General features: G+C 35.4%; 1 protein-coding gene across 3 annotated transcripts in view; it reads left to right on the forward strand.

The window, feature by feature from the left end:
- Nucleotides 1-18,381, forward strand: part of SUPT3H (SPT3 homolog, SAGA and STAGA complex component) — a 548,140-nt gene that overhangs the window by 458,165 nt on the left and 71,594 nt on the right. For all 3 annotated transcript variants that reach the window (XM_028097860.2, XM_088023956.1, XM_028097856.2), the window contains 2 exons: nt 1,466-1,633; nt 9,599-9,709. In XM_028097860.2, the coding sequence (XP_027953661.2) occupies nt 1,466-1,633; nt 9,599-9,709 (279 nt within the window). The remainder of the gene's footprint in view (nt 1-1,465; nt 1,634-9,598; nt 9,710-18,381) is intronic.

The following is an 18,381-nucleotide window of genomic DNA, read 5'->3' on the forward strand; positions in this document are numbered from 1 at the left end:
AGAGTGAGAGCACCGGGTGGGGGGGGGGGGGGGTGGAGGGAAAGGGAAAGAGAGAATCCCAAGCAGACTCCACACTAGGCATGGAGCCCAGTGCGGGGCTCGATCCCAGGTGTCTGAGCCAAAACCAAGAGTTGGATGCTTAACCGACTATGCCACCAAGGCACCCCAATTGAAGTTAATTTTTAAAATTTTTTTTCTAATATATGGTTTATGCACAGGAAGCAGTGATCTCTAGGAATTGTCTTGTTTTTTCTAAAAATAACTCATGCCAAATTAGGCTTATTCCTTCTTGTTTGATAAGGTTCCTAGGCAGGCAAATCAAAGAAATACTTTTTTTTTTCTTTAAAAATCTTTTTATTTTAGAATAATTTTTAGATTTACAGAGCCCATTGCAAAGATAATACGGAGTTCCAGTATATTCTTTACTAGCTTCCCTTTAAACTTGCTCATTTTTAACTTTAAATAAATAACACAGTTCTCAGAACAATAGACAGATATACTTTTGAAACCAATATGTGCATTTCAGCCAAACACTTTACAAAATTTAGCGTAGTTTTTTAAATACAAATACACTATAGAGAAGTGTAGGCCAGCAGGTAGTATGGTTTAGTATAGTTGGTAGGATAAGGAAGATGTAGATTAATAATACCATATATGAAAAAGACTTATAGAGTTTTATTGGCCTGTAAATTCCTTAGGAGCCAATATTGTGATGTCACTGATAAGAAAACTTTTTTTGTCTCGTTTAGTGTTGAGGCACCATCCTAGAGGATGGACCTTGACACAGTAGAGAATGTCTAAAGGAGAGTAGTGAGAGGGTGAAGGAACCTGAAAACCTGTCTCATAATAAATGGTTGAAGGAATTCGAGGCAGTTTGACCTATAAAAGGAAAGAAGCTGAGAAAGGTAATAGTCCTCAAATATTTGAAGTGCATCCACATGAAAGAAAACAGACTTGCAGTCGTAGCCGAAGAAACCAGGTCGAAATGAGGGATATTATGAAAGAAGGAAGGAACTAGAAATAAAAGGAGCCGGAAATATCCACAGTGACCCTCAGACACTGAGTTGGAGTCACTGGTAGAAGGCTGGACATACTGATAACAAATACTGTCTGTACCATCCAGTTTGGGGCGGGGGGGGGTGGATTCAGAGGTGCCTTTTGAGACATGTAAGTCTGACATGCTAACAAAACTTGCAAGTAGAGATCTCTGTATCTGGCAAAATCAGCAGAAATTTTGGAGGCTGCGTCTTGAGAAATCCTGATTTTATCTAAATGGCTAGACAGATTAAAAATTAACATATTTAGACCAACAGGGACAAATGAGGCATCATTTCTGTGAACTGGATAATAAATCGTGTTTTGATATTTGTAAGCTTCAAGAAGTATTGAATTCAGGAGATATTAAACACAAATGAATGTTAGAAGTCCTGGTCACTTGATTTCAAAGGCACATCTCTTTGGGCAGGGGTCTTGCATGAAGTCCTACCCAGAGTCCCCTGAGAACACACCTCCTCCTACACCCACTGCTCCATCATCTGGATCACAGCACTCAGGGAAAACCACATCAGGATCCCTAGGGAATGGGAGTGCTGGACAAGACTCAGCTAAAACCAAGCAAAGGAAAAGAAAAAAGGTCAGTGATAAGTTTTTTTGGTTTTTTTTTTTTCTTTTTTCCGGTGCAGAGGGGATAAAGTTGTTGAGTTTGCTTCAGAGATATGGAAAACGTGCTCTGTTTTTCTCATAATTCAAATTTTTAGAAACAGCCAATTTATGCTTAACCATACTTAATGACTTCTACTCAAACTTTTTTAATAGCTTTCTTCTGGATAAAGCAAGATATTGATTTTATTATAAAAATTTTCAAACATACAAAAATATTAAGAGAATTATAGACTTAACGCCATGCATCTGCCATCTGGATTCTACAATGAACATTATACTATGTTTGCTGTATTATCTACATACTTATGTATTTACATTTATTATATCAACGCATCTAATTATTCTTTTGTCCATCTGTCAGTCCATCTTTTTTTTTTTTTTTTTGCTGCACTGCAAAGTAAGCTACAGATATTAGTACACTTCTTGGCTTAATACTTCATTATGTATAATTTGTTTATGGTTCTTTTTTTTAAGCTAAAATTTATACACAGTAAACCATTCAGTTGTTAAATATACCATTTGATGTGTATTGACAGAGGTATAAACCTGATGTTTTCTAAACACTTCTCAAGATATAAAACATTATCATCAGTACAGAGTGTTGCTGCATGCCTCTTCCCAGTCATTTCCTGCCACCACAGAGAGGCAATCATTGTCCTGATTTTTTCATCATAGATTAGTTTTTTTCTGTCCTGGAAATGATATAAAGAAAATGTAGTACGTATGCTCTTTTGAGTGAAATTTCTTTCACTCAGGATGTTTTTGAAATTTGTTTTTCAGTATAAGTGTAATTTATTCCTCTTTACTGCTGAGTAATGTGCTGTTGTATGAATATATCAGTGTATTTATTCTCATTTTGTGGACACCCAGGCTGTTTCCAGTTTTTGAGGTATTATGAGTAAACCTGTTGTGAGCATTATTATACAAGTCTTCATGGGCAAATGCCTTTCATTTCTCTTAGGTAAATAGCTAGGAATGAAATTACTGAGTCACAGAATATATATGTGTTTAGTTTTTAAAGAAACTCCAAGACTTTTTTTCCCCCAAAAAAATGTTTGTATCATTTTATACTTCCACCTGCAGTATGTGAGAGTTCCAGTTGCTTCACATGTTCATCAGCTCTTGCTGTTATTGTTTTTATTTTTAACCATTCTAATGGATATTCAACAGTGACTCGTTATACTTTGAGTTTGCATTTCCTTGAAATTTATTGTATTTATTGACATGGTTAGATATAGTTCAACTATTTTGCTATTTGTTTTCTGCTTGTTCTGTTTTTGATTCTCAGTTTTTCTTGTCTTATTTTGGGTTGTGTACTCTTTAAGAAATTCATTTTAATTCATCTACTCATTTCTTAGTGATACCTCTTTGCATCATTTTTTCAGTGGCTATGCTAAGGATTACAACATATCCTTAAATTTTCAGCGTACTTGGAGTTATTGCACTACTTACATAAAATGTGAGACTCTTATAAGACTGGTGTACTTTACTCTTACCCTTCCTTTATGCTATAGTTGTTATACATCTTATATCTTCACATGTTATAAACCATAATACTACTTATGCCTTAAACAAGCAAATGTATCTCAATGAAAAAAAGAGAAAAAATAAACTAACATTTACCATCCCCACTGTTGTTCATTTCTCTCTCTCTCTCTCTCTTTCTCTTTCTGTGTCTCTCTCTTTTTTATGCTCAGACTTCCTTCTGGTATTACTTTCCTATTTTGCTCTACTAAATTTTGTTTTAGCGTTTGTTACAATGCATGTTGGCTGGTGATGGTTTCTCCTAGTTTTCATATTTCTGAAAATATCCTTTCTTTTATTTTTAGAAGATATGTTCACTGGATATAGAATTCTGAGTTAGTAGTTTTGTTTCAGTACTTTAATGATATCACTCCCCTGTTTTCTGGCATCCATTGTTTTAATCATATGTCAGGAGTTTGTATTACTGTTTCTGTGTTTGTAATGTGTTATTTTTCTCTGGGTGTTTTCAGGATTTTATCTTTATTTTTGGTTTTCAGCAGTTTGACCATGCTGTCCACAGACATGGCTTTCTTTGTATTTGTCCTGCTTAGGGTTCATTGAGGTTCTTAAATATTGGTTTATGTCTTTTGGGGGAAATTTTCAGCAATTACTTCCTCAGATATTTTTTCTGCTTCATTCACTGTCTCTCCTCCACTTCAAAGACTCCAAGGCATATTTGTTAGTTACTTTGATGTTGTTCCACAGGTACTTATTTAATTTCTCTTTCAGTCTTTTCTCTCTGTTCTTCAGGATGGATAAATTCTATTGATATTTCTTCATGTTCCAGACTCCTCTGTCAGTTCCAATCTGTTACACCCATCCAATAATTTTTTCTTTGTTATATTTTATTTTATAGTTTCATAATTTCCATTTGATTTCTTTTTAGTTTTTGTTTGTCTGGTTTTTTTATTTGTCACTTATTACAGGTTTATTTTCTTTGATCTTCTTGAGCATAGTTGTAATAGCTACTTTAAAAATCCTTCTTTGATCAGTTAATATCTGGATTATTTTAGTCTCCATTGAGTATAAGTCATGCTTTCTTTGAGACTTCGTTAGGCTCAGTGGAGACCAAAATAATGCCTCCTCTCTCAGTTAGTTCTTCCCAGTCAATTTTTTATATTGTTGCATGCCTAGTAATTTTGAATTATATCTTGGACATCATGGGTAATATATGGTAGAGATTGTGTGTTCTGTTATATTTCTGTGAAGAACTGTTGGTGTTAATAGTTGTTGGGATGTGGGCATGTGTGTTAAGCAGACAGTTTACTATTCTGCACTCAGCTCTAAACATCAAACCCAAACTCCTCTTCATTGACAGCAGCTTAGAATCTCTCCTCAGTTCATTTAGCTTTAACTGGGTTTCTTGGATTCAGTACCACAGAGAAATAGATTTGGGTAAAGTTTGTATGGTGAATTGGGGCTCTCCTTCTTTGATTTTGTCCTTTCTTGGTATTTCCTTCCTCACTTTATACCTACTGTGGGTGCCCTGAACTCTGGCCTATATTTCTTAGAGTCTCTAAGGTCATGTGCCCCCTATCCTGACTGGGGCCTGCCCGTCTGCTAAAAGAGTAAAAACAGGAAACTCAAGCCACTGCCATTCTCTTCTAAATATAGGCATTCCCCTTTCCAGTTTCTGCGTGGTTTTGATCAATCTCTATCACTTTCATGTTCTTGTTTTTTAATAATTTATCTAAAGTGATACTATTATCTAAAACTTAGTTGCTTCAATAAGAACCATTTGCCATGACAAGTAGCGGAGCCATGCCAAGGTATAATTTTATAATGATAGTAAGCAGATTTAAGTTTTAGCCTCATATCTGGTTTCCTCTTCCATTTACAAAACAACAGAGCTCAGTGTTTATTTATTAAGGGGAATTTTGAACTATAAGGAACTTCTGTACTGTAAAGTAGTTTTAAAGAATTTTAGCTATAGTGCTCCAGCTCACTCAGTAAGTAAAACTAGGGTAACAAAGTGTTACCTAAAAGACCTCTTCAGTGGACTTGCTTACTAAGTATGTAATTAACCTGATACAGTTATGCATACATACCTAAAAATTTCAAGGATTCTCAAAGACGTATAAAGAGTTATTTTTCCTCTTCAATATTTAAACATTTCTCTCCTAATCTTGTTGAACACTATTACATTAAAGTTGTTTTATAGCGAAGATTTCCTAAGTAAGTATTAGCTTAGTTCATATCTGAATTTTTGTAAATTCAAAATCAGTGACATCAGAATAACATCCCACTTTAAAGCTATTATTCCTTTATTTATTCATCCACATCTTTCTACAGACTCTTGCTGTGTTTTTATTTACTCCCTGGAAACTTCCACTATGGTGGTAACACAGTACAATTCATTCTACATAAAATAATAAAGCCTCTATATATCAACTATGTGTCCTAGAAGCCAAGAGATCTAATGTATAGCCATATTCCAATATTGTCACTGTAATCTTGGGCAAGTCCTTTGTCTTCATTTTCTCAGGGGATGGGGTTGGAACAGTTTAGAAATCTTGCATTCTTTCCAGATTTATTAATGTATGAATCCTTAAATTTAGTGATTCTCTTGTCTTCACCTGAAGTACTTTTTCTAGTTTTAATTTCCTTAAAGAAAAGAGTTACAGAGTTCTCTAGTTATATAGAACTACAGTTGTAACAACTAACATCTCAGTTAAACTTTGAAATGAGAAAATTAACTGCTAAAATTGACTATACTGTATAGTGTAACCTTTGGCCAAAGAATGGCCCACCTTCATCTGAAAAGACATTCTCCATAAAAAAGGAAACTCTGGGAAAGCAATGTGTACAGCAGTAAGTAGAAGGAAGACACTTGCCTTGCCAGCCAGATTATGTATCAGCCTTTGTGGTCAGTGAGTAATAGAAGTACTAGTAATAGTAGTACTAGCCCTTCATTTGCTCTAATCTGAGGTATGTGTTACTCTGTAAGAACGAATGTTTCGAGTTTAACAAAAGATCTAGTCCACCATTATGTGGAAAGAATAAGTGGCAATTATCCAATATTCCAGGTCCTTCTTAAATTTGGATTTCACTGGCAAGAGAAAGGCTGAGAAAGGATAGGACAATTTAACTTGCCAACAATTAAAAAAAAAAAAAAAAAAAAAGTCCGGACAGGTATGAACGTTTGTAAGAGATTCAGCAGCGACAGAAGTTTCAGTATAGCTTCCCCGGACCCCAGTTTTATTTACCATCTTTCCCATTCTGAGTGTGCCTGTACTTTAGGATACTCTTTATTTTTAAATTTTCAAAAATGAAACCTACATATTTGACAAAATACTGAGTGCTGTTGTCCAAAGAGTGCTGAAATCTCTGCCGAACTAGACTATTTCCGTGAGTGAAGTACAGGCTGCCTTGTAAAGTTCTTCCTCAGATGTTAGGTCCTTTGACACCAATCTGGTGTTCTTTGACGTTCTTATGTTCATCTTTACTTATGTCTCTTCATCCAAAAGCTGGCGCTGCGTTCTGGAAGGTGAAATATCTTATGGAATCCTCCATATTCCTAGATTTGAGCACCATGCCTCTGCTTATCCTTGCCGGCTTATACTGAATAAAATCTCTCAGCAGTTTGAACTCTCAGCTGTGGTCCAAGGAAGCTATATTGAAACTTCTGTTTAAAATGCTAGAGTCACTGCTAAATTAAAAATTCTCAACTTGGTATGAATTTTGAGTTTGAATGGCTTAAGAGTACCTTGGTGAAGGCCTGAATGTTGACAGAAGTGTGAAGAGATTGGTTGAGGTGGCAGCAACACTGGAAATACATCATTTCAGATTTAAGGGTTCCCTTCCAAAGAACTCAGTGGGCAAGTCAAGAAAGTATAGAAATGCATATGGTAACTGTATGCTGTTTGCAGTTGCTTAATTCTAGCACATAAACCTGAAGTTAGCAAAATAGAAAATCTAATAACATTTTTCACAAAATTGAGTATTTCCATATAAGTTAACTTCATCTTTTTGGCAAAGATCCCAATTCCACCATAAGTTTCTAGCTTATGCTTCCTTCAGTGTTCTGAAATCCTATTTGATTGCCATGCCAGAGGTTCTGAGAGATTTTGACCAAACGTTCTACGGTTTTGACAAAAAACAAATTTATCTGGGAAAGTAAGGAAGAGTAGAATCTTACATTGACCATGGAGGAAAGAAATGAAAAACAAACCCAAGTTGCAGAGAGAGAGGAAACGCCATAGAGGAACTTCCCACCCAATGTAATATGCAGGATATTGACCCTCTTGACGTCTCTCTTTTGTATTTCCACTTGAGTTTCCACTGGAAAACTTAACTCTAGATCCAGCTAAATATTTGTGTTCATTTCCACAAGTGGATAAAATGCTGCAACCATTAATGAGTCTCTATTAGTCATATTCATCTTTTGGGGCCAAATGGACTCAGAGAAGAGCCTTTACCCTTATCAGGTACCTGGTAATTCATTTCCAACTGACACAAAGTATTTGGAATAAGAACTGAGAAAGCACTCAAAAAAAAAAAAAAATCCTGTATACTTTCATATGAGTGCCAAGTGAAGGGTTAAGATAACAAGTTGTGTTGTTGTGGGCATAGCAGATCTGTTATTTAGGGTATTGTGGAATGAAATTGAGAAAGATACTCTAGAGTAACTTCCTATTTGGCTTATTTCATATCTTGTTAAAATAATAAAAATAATCAAGATCTGCTTTGTTTTATATTTTACATCTTATTTCAGGTTCAGCTTGGATAATTAACTGATGCTTTCATTTAATGGGAATTTTTAAAATTTTTTTTTACTAGTTATAGGAAAAGTATGCACAAGTATGCATGGAAAATACATTTGAACAGTACAAAAGGATATGCAGTGAAAAATGTCTCTTCTAATCCCAGTCCTTCAGACACCCACTTAGCCTCACAGAGATAAGGACTATTACTGATTTTTGGTATACCCTTGCAAAAAATAGTCTATGCTTGAATGAGTATATAATGTTCAGGCTTTTTAAAAAATAAATGGTAACATAGTACCACCCAGTTGGACACCTTGCGTTTTTTCACACAGTACATCTTAGAGATAGTTCCATAGGAGTATGTATGGAACTCCCTTGTTCTTTTTGGTGGTTGCTGTAGTTTCTGTTTCATTACATGGATGTATCAATTTATCTTAGTGTTCCCTCACTGATGAACATTTAGCTCATCAATCCTAATAGTTCTGCAGTGACTGTGTATATGTGTGTGTGTGTGTGTGCACACGCTTATGATAGATATAGATGTATAGGTATATAAAATTTTGTACCTGTTTCATATATCTGTAGGATAAATTCTTAGATATGAAATTGGGTTCAAAATGGTTGTGCATTTTCATCTAATAAGATTTTGCCAAATTACTCTTCATAGAGGTCATACTAGTTATATTCCTACAAGGAATTATGTAAGTGGTAATTATAGTAATTATCAGAAAAACAAATAATCCTTATGTGACTATGACTGACTTCTAGAATACAGTTATAGTAATACACAAACTACTGTTTCTTTCTCTTGATTCTTTAATGCTAATGACTGGCATCTGGTATCCACTGCAGTAGAAAGCAATTATAATTATTACCCCAATTTTACAGATAAGGAAACCAAAGTGCAGAGATATTACATAACTTGACAGGACTGGTAACTGATAGGATCTAGATCAGGTATTTGGGAAACCAGAGTCTGCAAATGAACCATGAGACTATCTTATTCCTATTGAACATTTTAATTTTTTTTTTAAATCATGTTACACACCTTTCTTAAGCTGGTATCCATACTCTCTTTACAAATAGTTTTTCTCTTTCTTGGGTCTTTTTGTACTTTCAAACCTGCCTTTTACACATGAGGCAGATTAAAATAGAAAGGTTTTGTTTTATTTTCTTTTTGCCCTGAGGACACCTAGAAAATTGGGAACCACGTTAAAATGATCGTCTGTGACAGCTCCGGCAGTATAAATAAATATATAGCAATTTTATATTTTTCATTTTAAAATTGATGACCCTCCAGTTATTTCAGAAATATGCTCAACAAGCTCCCAAGAAACATTTATAATAATAAATGTTTAAGTGTTTTTTTAAAAACAAATCTTCCTGTGGTTCTGTCTGCAATCCCCCACGACACTTCTCATCTGCACATGGGTGGCTGTATTCTCTTGTACCTTGACATACAGGCCTAGGTGAAATATTGTGGGCATGAAAATTGCATTTGGTAGGTCTGCTAGAAAGGGGTCACGGAAAAGTCATCTTTGATTTGTTAACGGAGTCTTTTTTTAAATGTCATGTAGGGCAGCAGGGACATGCATCCTAAAGGGGGGGAACATCCATTTTATAAAAGTTTATTTTCATATTTTATACACTGTAGTTCTGTTGTGTGTTTTTGATTTAGTAACAATTTATGTGTTTTTCTGTCGCAGAGCACTGCGGCCTGTGGTGTTGAGGCTCACAGCGATGCCATCCAGCCCTGCCACATCAGAGAGGCCGTTCGACGCTACGGCCACAAGATTGGCCCCCTTTCCCCATTCACAGTACGTAATAACAGAGTTATAAAAAGTTATATTTATAATCTGAAAGAATTTTGATTTTCAAGTGGTCAAATGAAGAAGCAGTGGAATTGTTGAAAGCAATTTGTGGTGACTGTAATTTTGTTGTATAAAAGTGGCATAATTCCCTTGGGAAATAAAAGTTAGTCATTTTTGTCTCTTTTTGGAAGGATGATTTTTTTTCTACAAAATATTATTTTCTTTCAATTACCAATGATGCGCTTTTTTTTTTTGCTGGGGCTTATATTTTCTATTTTTCAAAGCTTAGGTTTATAAAACTTTTTTGTCAAATTATATGTCTCCAAATATTGCTAGAAGCACTTTATATTTTAAAATTGGTTAGATTGGCAATACCACTTCTATCAGATGTCCTGCTCCTAAACATACTCTGAGTTGGAAGAAGAAGAAATGATTTCTTTACCGGCTTTGAAGTAGGCTGAAATGCAGATAGTCTTTCACATCTTCAAATGGTTTTAAAGCTTATAATCAGGGTTTGTTGTTGTTTTTTTTTTAATGGAGAATTAAAGACTTTATATTTCAACAGCCTAAAGAAAGTGTGTGTTTTAATTAAGTGCTCATCTTGTGGCCCTTTTTAAAAAATCTTCATTCATGTTAATAGAACTTTCTCCAAGTCTTTCTCTGTTTATGAGGCATTGGTTTGATTTTCAGAAAGTGAGGTTGGATTTAAGACTGAGGAACAGCAGAATTTACTGTTTAGTTTCTTCATATTCACTTGTGCTTTACTACACTAAAGCAGAGTAGATATGTATAACATCACACACATATATACATACATCAGTGCAAAAAGTTATGTGTTTTCTCCTGAGAGTGGATTTTACTGTGATCTCTTGATAGAAATCATGATTTTTCTTCTACATTAGATCATCTGTTTTTCTTTCCTGTTTTTTAGTTAAAGGGAATGCTTTCTTTCCATTCTTTATTTTCAGCAGTTAATTGTATGGATTCTCATTGTGACAGCAAGCGTGTATCAGGAGCTTTTTATATATGTCTCCAGAAGCTTTTTGTAATGATAACTATTATTCTCACTTTTGTTTAGTATTTAAAATCTGTCTTCTATATTGTGAGAACATGATTTCAATACTGCTGATGAAAACAATATATCCTTCTGCATAACTGTTTTTAGATTATTACAATTGAAAAGGCAGAATGAAATCAAGAATCTCTTGTTTTATTTTTTTCTGCATGATAGGCGAGACTACTTTTAGTGATGAGCCAAAAGAAAGATGAAATTTAGAAAAATAGGAGATGATTGGAAGAATTTAAAAACCGAAATTGAAAGAACCGTCTTCTAGCAAAGGATTAAATATATCAAGTCCATATTTAAGAGCCAACTAATGACTAAAAGGTTGAGGCAATGGAGTGGAGAGGGAAGGAAAAGGAGGCAGTGTTGATAATAATCTAGAAGTAATTAAAGAGTAGCAAGGGGAAGCTGGATTTTTGAGAAAGAACCTAAAATGGTAACTAAAATAATAGATAAAATTACATAAAGGAACATGTATCTAATTTAAGGGGAAAATCTCCCAATTATAAAGTCTTTGATATTTCCTCAAAAGGAGGTGGTGGCTCCTTCATATTTCCATGTTTTTTATACTTAACTACACTGGACAGATCACTTCACCATCTTGGTCGAGGACGTTGTTTATATGTGCGTGTTATGTGTATTCACACCCTCATATCTAACTGGTACTCTGCATTCATGTAAGCTTGCTTTGATAATCTAAGATTGTGGTATATGGTCAGAAAATGCACTTGAAACTAAAGTTCAGATACAATTTAAGCTAATTTTTATCTAATAAACATATAATCAATATGATTTTTTAAGATAATGATAAAATTTTTAAATGTTTAATTTAAATAGATCTGGAAAAATAGAACAAATAAACCATGACCCAGAATGTTCACTTAGCCACTACCAGAACACAGCCCATGGTAAAAAAATCATCAGAGAGGGGCACCCACATTTTTATCACTCCTCAGAAAGGACCCACCTTGACAGGTCTGCTTCATTACCTAGAGCTATACTAATTTGCCCAGCCTGCAGGACTGAATGTGCCTACTCTATTTTATATCATGATTAATATGATCAGGGAGATACAGTTTCATGGTATACATTACAATACATGAATCTGCCCCTTTTTTTTATTGAAGTATCATTGACACACATTAGTTTCAGGCATACAGCATAGTGATTCAACCTCCCTATATATCATGCTCTGCTCACCACAAGTGTAGCTCCCGTCTGTCACCGTACGACACCATGATAGTATCATTGACTATATTCCCTATGCTGTACCTTTCATAAATCTGCCTTTTAAATTAGTTAAAAATTCTTTTTAAAGTGGGAGAGATTTGCAGACTGTATATCTAACAATATGGCCACCCTTCCCTGGCTCCGATATACCTTCAACTTTCTCTAAGGAGGTGCTTCTGATGTTGGGGGATGCTGATGTCCAGTTCCCTGATACCCACTCTCGGAGATAATACTTCATGCTGCACTAGGGACTCTTTGCTACCTAGGCTTTGAGCTGCAACTTGTAAGAAGAGAGGAGGCATGTGGACTGCCTCATAGATTGAGACCTAAATTTTCATACAGAAAGGCTGAACTCAGTTACCTCCAGAATAACATTTCCTGTGTTAACTAAAATACTCATGAATGACTGGTTTATCTATATGAAGCAGAGATTGTCTATGTACCTTGTCATTCCAAATGTAGAGTGCTTGTCTGGTGTAGATATAGATGTGACATCTAATTTAGAATATCCAAACTTGATTTGTATGTAGCAATTCCCAGTAACTGGAAATTGATTTGGAGAATTAAAATAACGAGTAGGTTACACAATATTGTCTATATTACTTATCGACAATAAACCAGTAAAAATCGGCTTTTAGTGAGTCATCCTTTTGTCTTCTACCATATTATGACTTTTGGGATAATTTTATACAAAAGCACAACTTGATCAATTTCAGAACTGCAATTCATGGCATAAAGAATTGTGAGTTCTTCACCTTGGGAATTAGTTGAAATGATAGAAGAAAAGAATGACTGAAGCCTTGTTAGGTGGAGGTGAGAAGAAGAGCACAGGCTCTTTGCACAGAGTAGCTGGGGGTACAGAGAGGAAAGGGGTGGAGAGCTGAAACATCAGCTCACTGCCTGTGAGGACGAGCGTGTGGTGGAGACACTTGTAAACCACCATCTCCACTCAACCAGTTAGAGCAGGGCTATGTTTAGCATAATGCTTTTAGTTGGTGATTGCCTTCTTTTCTGTGTTCTCATTCATTCTCAGCCCTATGCAGAAGATCAGAGAAAGTATCATATCTAAAGGATTGAAGTAATTTTTCTGATGTTAAGCTATTAATTAGACTAAATGATGGAACCAAGGCTAAAACTCCCAGCTCCAGAATCTGCTCCCTAAAACACACTTTTGCAGTTGTCCCCAACCCTATATACCTGACTTTCTGTATACACATACTGAAAAACATTTTTAAAAACTAATCTTACTTTTTTGCCTATTGTTTATTTTTCCTATAATTCTGAAAATCACTTCAGAATCTGTGATTTGTAGTCATTATTGTAGAGTACATATGCATCCTCAGATGTCTTAAGTGACTTTGACACTCATCATCTTATGTTGTCCTTGCACTCAGAGTAGCTGGTATTTACAGAAGGTATATTGTGTGGTGATTGACTGTTGATCCTAGAGCTAAATGACCACGGTTTAGATCCCAACTCTGCCACCTACTAGCTAAGTAGCCTTAAGGAAGTTTCTTAACCTCTCTATGGTTCAGTTTCATCTGTAAAATGGGGGTAATAATAGAACATACCTTATGATAGAATTTAAGGTGTACTGTGAACTTGACATGTGATAAGCTCTTTTTGCTTATTTTTGTTTCAAATTTTTATTTAAAATCTAGTTAGTTAACATACTGTGTAATATTGGTTTCAGGAATAGAATTTAATGATTCATCACTTATGTATAACACCCAGTGCTCATCCCAACAAGTGCCCTCCTTAATTCCCATCACCCAGTTAACCCATTCCCCCAGCCACCACCCCTCCAGCAACCCTCAGTTTGTTCTCTATCGTTAACTCTGTTTCCTGGTTTGCCTCTCTCTTTTTTTTTTTTTTTTTTTTTTGGTCTGTTTTGTTTCTTAAATTCTACACATGAGTGAAATTATATGATATTTGGCTTTCTCTGACTGACTTGTTTCACTTAGCATAATACACTCTGGCGCTATCCACGTTGTTGCAAATGGCAAGATCTCATTCTTTTTGATGTCTGAGTAATATTCCATTGTGTATATAGACCACATCTTCTTTATCCATTCATCAGTCCATCAACATTTGGGCTCTTTCTATAATTTAACTGTTATTGATGATGCTGCTATAAACATCGCAGTGCATGTGTCCCTTGAGAATCAGTATTTTTTTATCTTTTGGGTAAATACCTAGTAGTGCAATTGCTGGATCATAGGGTAGTTCTATTTTTAACTCTCTGAGGAACCTCCATGATGTTTTCCAGAGTGGCTGCACCAGCTTGCATGCCCACCATCAGTCTAAGAAGGTTCCCCTTTCTCTGCAGCCTTGCCAGCATCTGTTTCCTGTGGTGCTGATTTTAGCCATTCTGACCTGGTATCTCATTGTGGTTTTGATTTGTATTTCCCTGACGATGAGTGATGTTGAGCATCTTTTCATGTGTCTGTTGGCCGTCTGGATATCTTCTTTGGAAAGATGCCTATTCGTGTCTTCTGCCCATTTCTTAACTGGATAATTTGTCTTTTTGGGTGACATGTGATAAGCACTTAATAAATTATACTAATAATATTGGAAGTAGTAGTAGCTGCAGTATATTTTCTAAAAGGTCTCAAATAGGAACACAAACAGACTGAAATAGAAGCCGCCGCCCACCACCCAGCCACACAGACACACACACAAAAACACAGAGGCTTTACTTCGTAATCCCAGAGGAAACTAAAACTTGAATAACAATGTGATTTCTTATCAGACTCATGGTTTTTACCATTAACATTTAAATATCATTTAAAGATGATTGTTCCTGAGAATAAATGTGTTCATTTTTACTTTGGGGATTGGTGATGGTTGAAGAACATTAATGGATTTTTATCACATTATCACCTTAAAAATAAGGTCTCAGTAACTGAATGTACGTAGTTGCCACTCCATTTTTGCATACGAGCTAGATTTTGCATACTAGCTCTTATGAAACAGAAATCTGAAGGGGAAAAAATGGCATGGTCTCAAATTTATAACGCCTCATCAAATTCAACTTATATAAGTTTATATGTTTGTGTAAGTTATTGAAAAAATCTCAGACTGATGAGTATATCAAAGTTGGTGATAATTTTTTAAATAAATTACTGCCTCAACTTACTTTTTTTCTTGCTCACATCCTTTGAAAAAATGCCTCTATCTTCATAAAGGAAGACCTTGGGCAAAAGTCGCTCTCTACCTAGACTTGTTTCTCAGAGTTGAGTATCTGGTGTTTTCCTTATGCATCCACACATACATTAGAAAACAGTTCTATCTTCATGAAGAAAGATGTTGTTTGATAGAAGCTTTCTTTTTTTAACATATTATTATGTTCAGTTAGCCAACATATAAGTGCATCATTAGTTTTTTGATGTAGTGTTCAGCAGTTCATTAGTTGCATATACCACCCGGTGCTCATCACAGTACGTGTCCTCCTTAATACCCATCACATGGTTACCCCATCCCCTCACCCCTCTCCCTTTTGTCACCGTCAGTTTGTTTCCCAGAGTCCAGAGTGTCTCATGGTTTGTTTCCCTCTCTGATTTCTTCCCATTCAGTTTTCCCTCCCTTCCTCTGTGGTCCTCCACGCTATTCCTTATGTTCCACATATGAGTGAAACCATATAATTGCTTTCTCTGCTTGATTTATTTCACTTAGCATAATCTCCTCCAATCCCATCCATGTTGATGTAAAAGTTGGGTATTCGTCCTTTCTGATGGCTGAGTAATATTCCATTGTATATATGGACCACATCTTCTTTATCCATTTCTCTGTTGAAGGGCATCTCGGCTCCTTCCACAGATATGGACATTGCTACTATTGTGGACATTGCTGCTATGAACATTGGGGTGAATGTGTCCCTTCTTTTCACTACATCTGTATCTTTGCGGTAAATACCTAGTAGTGCAGTTGCTGGGTCGTAGGATAGCTCTATTTTTAACATATTGAGGAACCTCCATACTGTTTTCCAGAATGGCTGCACCAGCTTGCATTCCCACCAACAGTGTAAGAGGGTTCCCCTGTCTCCACATCCTCACCAATACTTGTTTCCTGTCTCATTAATTTTTGCCATTCTAACTGGTGTAAGGTGGTATCTCATTGTGGTTTTGATTTGCATTTCCCTGATGGCTAGTGATGTTGAACATTTTTTCATGTGTCAGCCATTTGTATGTCTTCTTTGAGAAGTGTCTGTTCATGCCTCAATTTTTAAATTTTTTTTCATTTTACTGACTTCTTAATTTCTTTAGTAATTTTTTCATTTACTGAAAGTGGTGCTGGTATGTTAGAAAATTAAGAAAATATAGAATAGTGAAGGGTAAATAGAACTTAATTTAAGAAGGATATCAGGGCCCCTCAATAAAAGGTATAGCAAAAGATTTAAATGAATTGTCCTATCAGAAAATGAATTGGTATTTAATTGTTTGAAGAGTATTTTCTTCTCTCAGCCTAAAAATTGAAATGCCTTGGTAATGGTTTTTTAAAAAATATTCTTAGAATTTACTTGTGCATGTTTAGAAGGAAAAAGCATTTAAAATTTTTGTGAATGAAATGTTTTTTAGGGAAAATACTCCAAAGAGTAACCCAGTGTACTGATGGTTTATCATACAGAAGAAGGTCAGACATGTGTTTTATCTAGATCCTCACTATTTACAAGCAGTGGGTGGTGCCCATGGTTACTTACTCTGAAGCTCAATCCCAGCTTTCAATGGGAAGTGCTCCAGATGGCTGATATAAAATCAGGTGTATAATTTTGAAAGCCAGAAAAAGGAAACTGTTCACTGGGTGAGATGATATAATCCAGTGTGTAATGCCTAAATCTATTTTAGTTTCTCCTGAGTGATACTCACCTAGAAAACTGTGTTAACCCCTGTGAGCTTGCATGTTATCAGGTGATTTTCTATTGAACTAGAATAGTGAGACAATAAAGTTGCTTATTTAAACATGGTCATTAACCTATATAATACCTTCAGTGCATCCCTAGAAGCGAGTTGTGCTTCAGTATCCATTCAGCTACCTTAAATTGTCAGACAGAATCACAGTATTTTTTTTCTCTTAATACATTTTATTTTTTTTAATTTATTAATTTATTTATTTTTTGATGTAGTGTTCCATGATTCACTGTTTGCCTTTAACCAGTGCTCCATTCAGTATGTGCCCTCTTTAATACCCATCACCAGGCTAACCCATCCCCACTCACCCCTCCCCTCTAAACCCCTCAGTTTGTTTCTCAGAGTCCACAGTCTCTCATGGTTCATCTCTCCCTCCGATTTCCCCCACTTCATTTTGCCCTTCCTAATATCTTCTTCTTTTTTTTTTTAACATATAATGTATTATTTGTTTCAGAGGTACAGGTCTGTGATTCATCAGTCTTACACAGTATTTTAAAGCTGGCTAAGACTTGTGAAAGCCAGTGAGTCTCAGCCTCAGAGAAACTTTGCAGTCACCCAAAGGTACCTTGTGAGTGAGCAACAGGGCTGACCCTGGAATCTAACCTCTCCCTCTCAGTTGACTGCCCCTCCACTCTGGCCACTGACTTCGATGTGGGGAGATCTCTTGTGGGTGCTAGGGATGCTCTCATATCCTTGGTTCTTGAAGACTGTTGGAAACAGACACAGAGCTATGGAAAATGTGAACCTGCCTTTAGGAATTCCTCACATTAAGCTTTGAAAAAACAAAAGCGGCATAGCAGATTTCTTTGACTATTTTGATTGAGACGTTCGTGAATAATTCTTACATCATGATTATATTAGATTTGTCGGCATTTTATTTGTTCAAACTGGAAAATGAAATGTCACAAAATACTAGAATAATTTCCAAATGTAAATATCAAGGATAAATTGGGTAAGAAGTCTTAAATATTTGTGTTTTTGACTGGAAGCAAAAGTCTTCTCAATAAATTTTTTGGAAGTTAAATCTATCCTTGGAGCCACATACCTTTTTATAGTTGTGGGCTAGTGATTCGCAGAAATAAATTAACATATTTATCATATTTATCATATAAGAATAACCTAAAAGTCCATGTTCTCTAGAATACACTGTGAAACTTCTAATGTAGTGGTTTTTAATTTTGAAATAGGGCAGGGGGATTCCAGTGACGAAATTCATTATGTCAAATTATATGAAATTACAGTTTCTCTAGGTGAAAAACAGTTGACTATCAGAAATTTTGTATGATTCAACTAACACAATGTTCAGTTTAGGATTAGTTAGGGAGAGAATGTTTGAAATGTAAGAATAAAGTCGTTGGAAGAGTTTGGCAGAGAAAATCATTAGAATCTGAAACAAGTGTTGGTTGATCAGATAATAATTTATGTACTATTGTAGAAGAAACTTTTCACTTGCTTTTCACTTGCTCAAGACACAGCAA

The sequence above is a fragment of the Eumetopias jubatus genome, unplaced genomic scaffold (assembly GCF_037043125.1).
Source record: "Eumetopias jubatus isolate StellerSeaLion01/CBP00866 unplaced genomic scaffold, mEumJub1_p1.0 scaffold_6, whole genome shotgun sequence".
Lineage (NCBI taxonomy): Eukaryota > Metazoa > Chordata > Mammalia > Carnivora > Otariidae > Eumetopias > Eumetopias jubatus.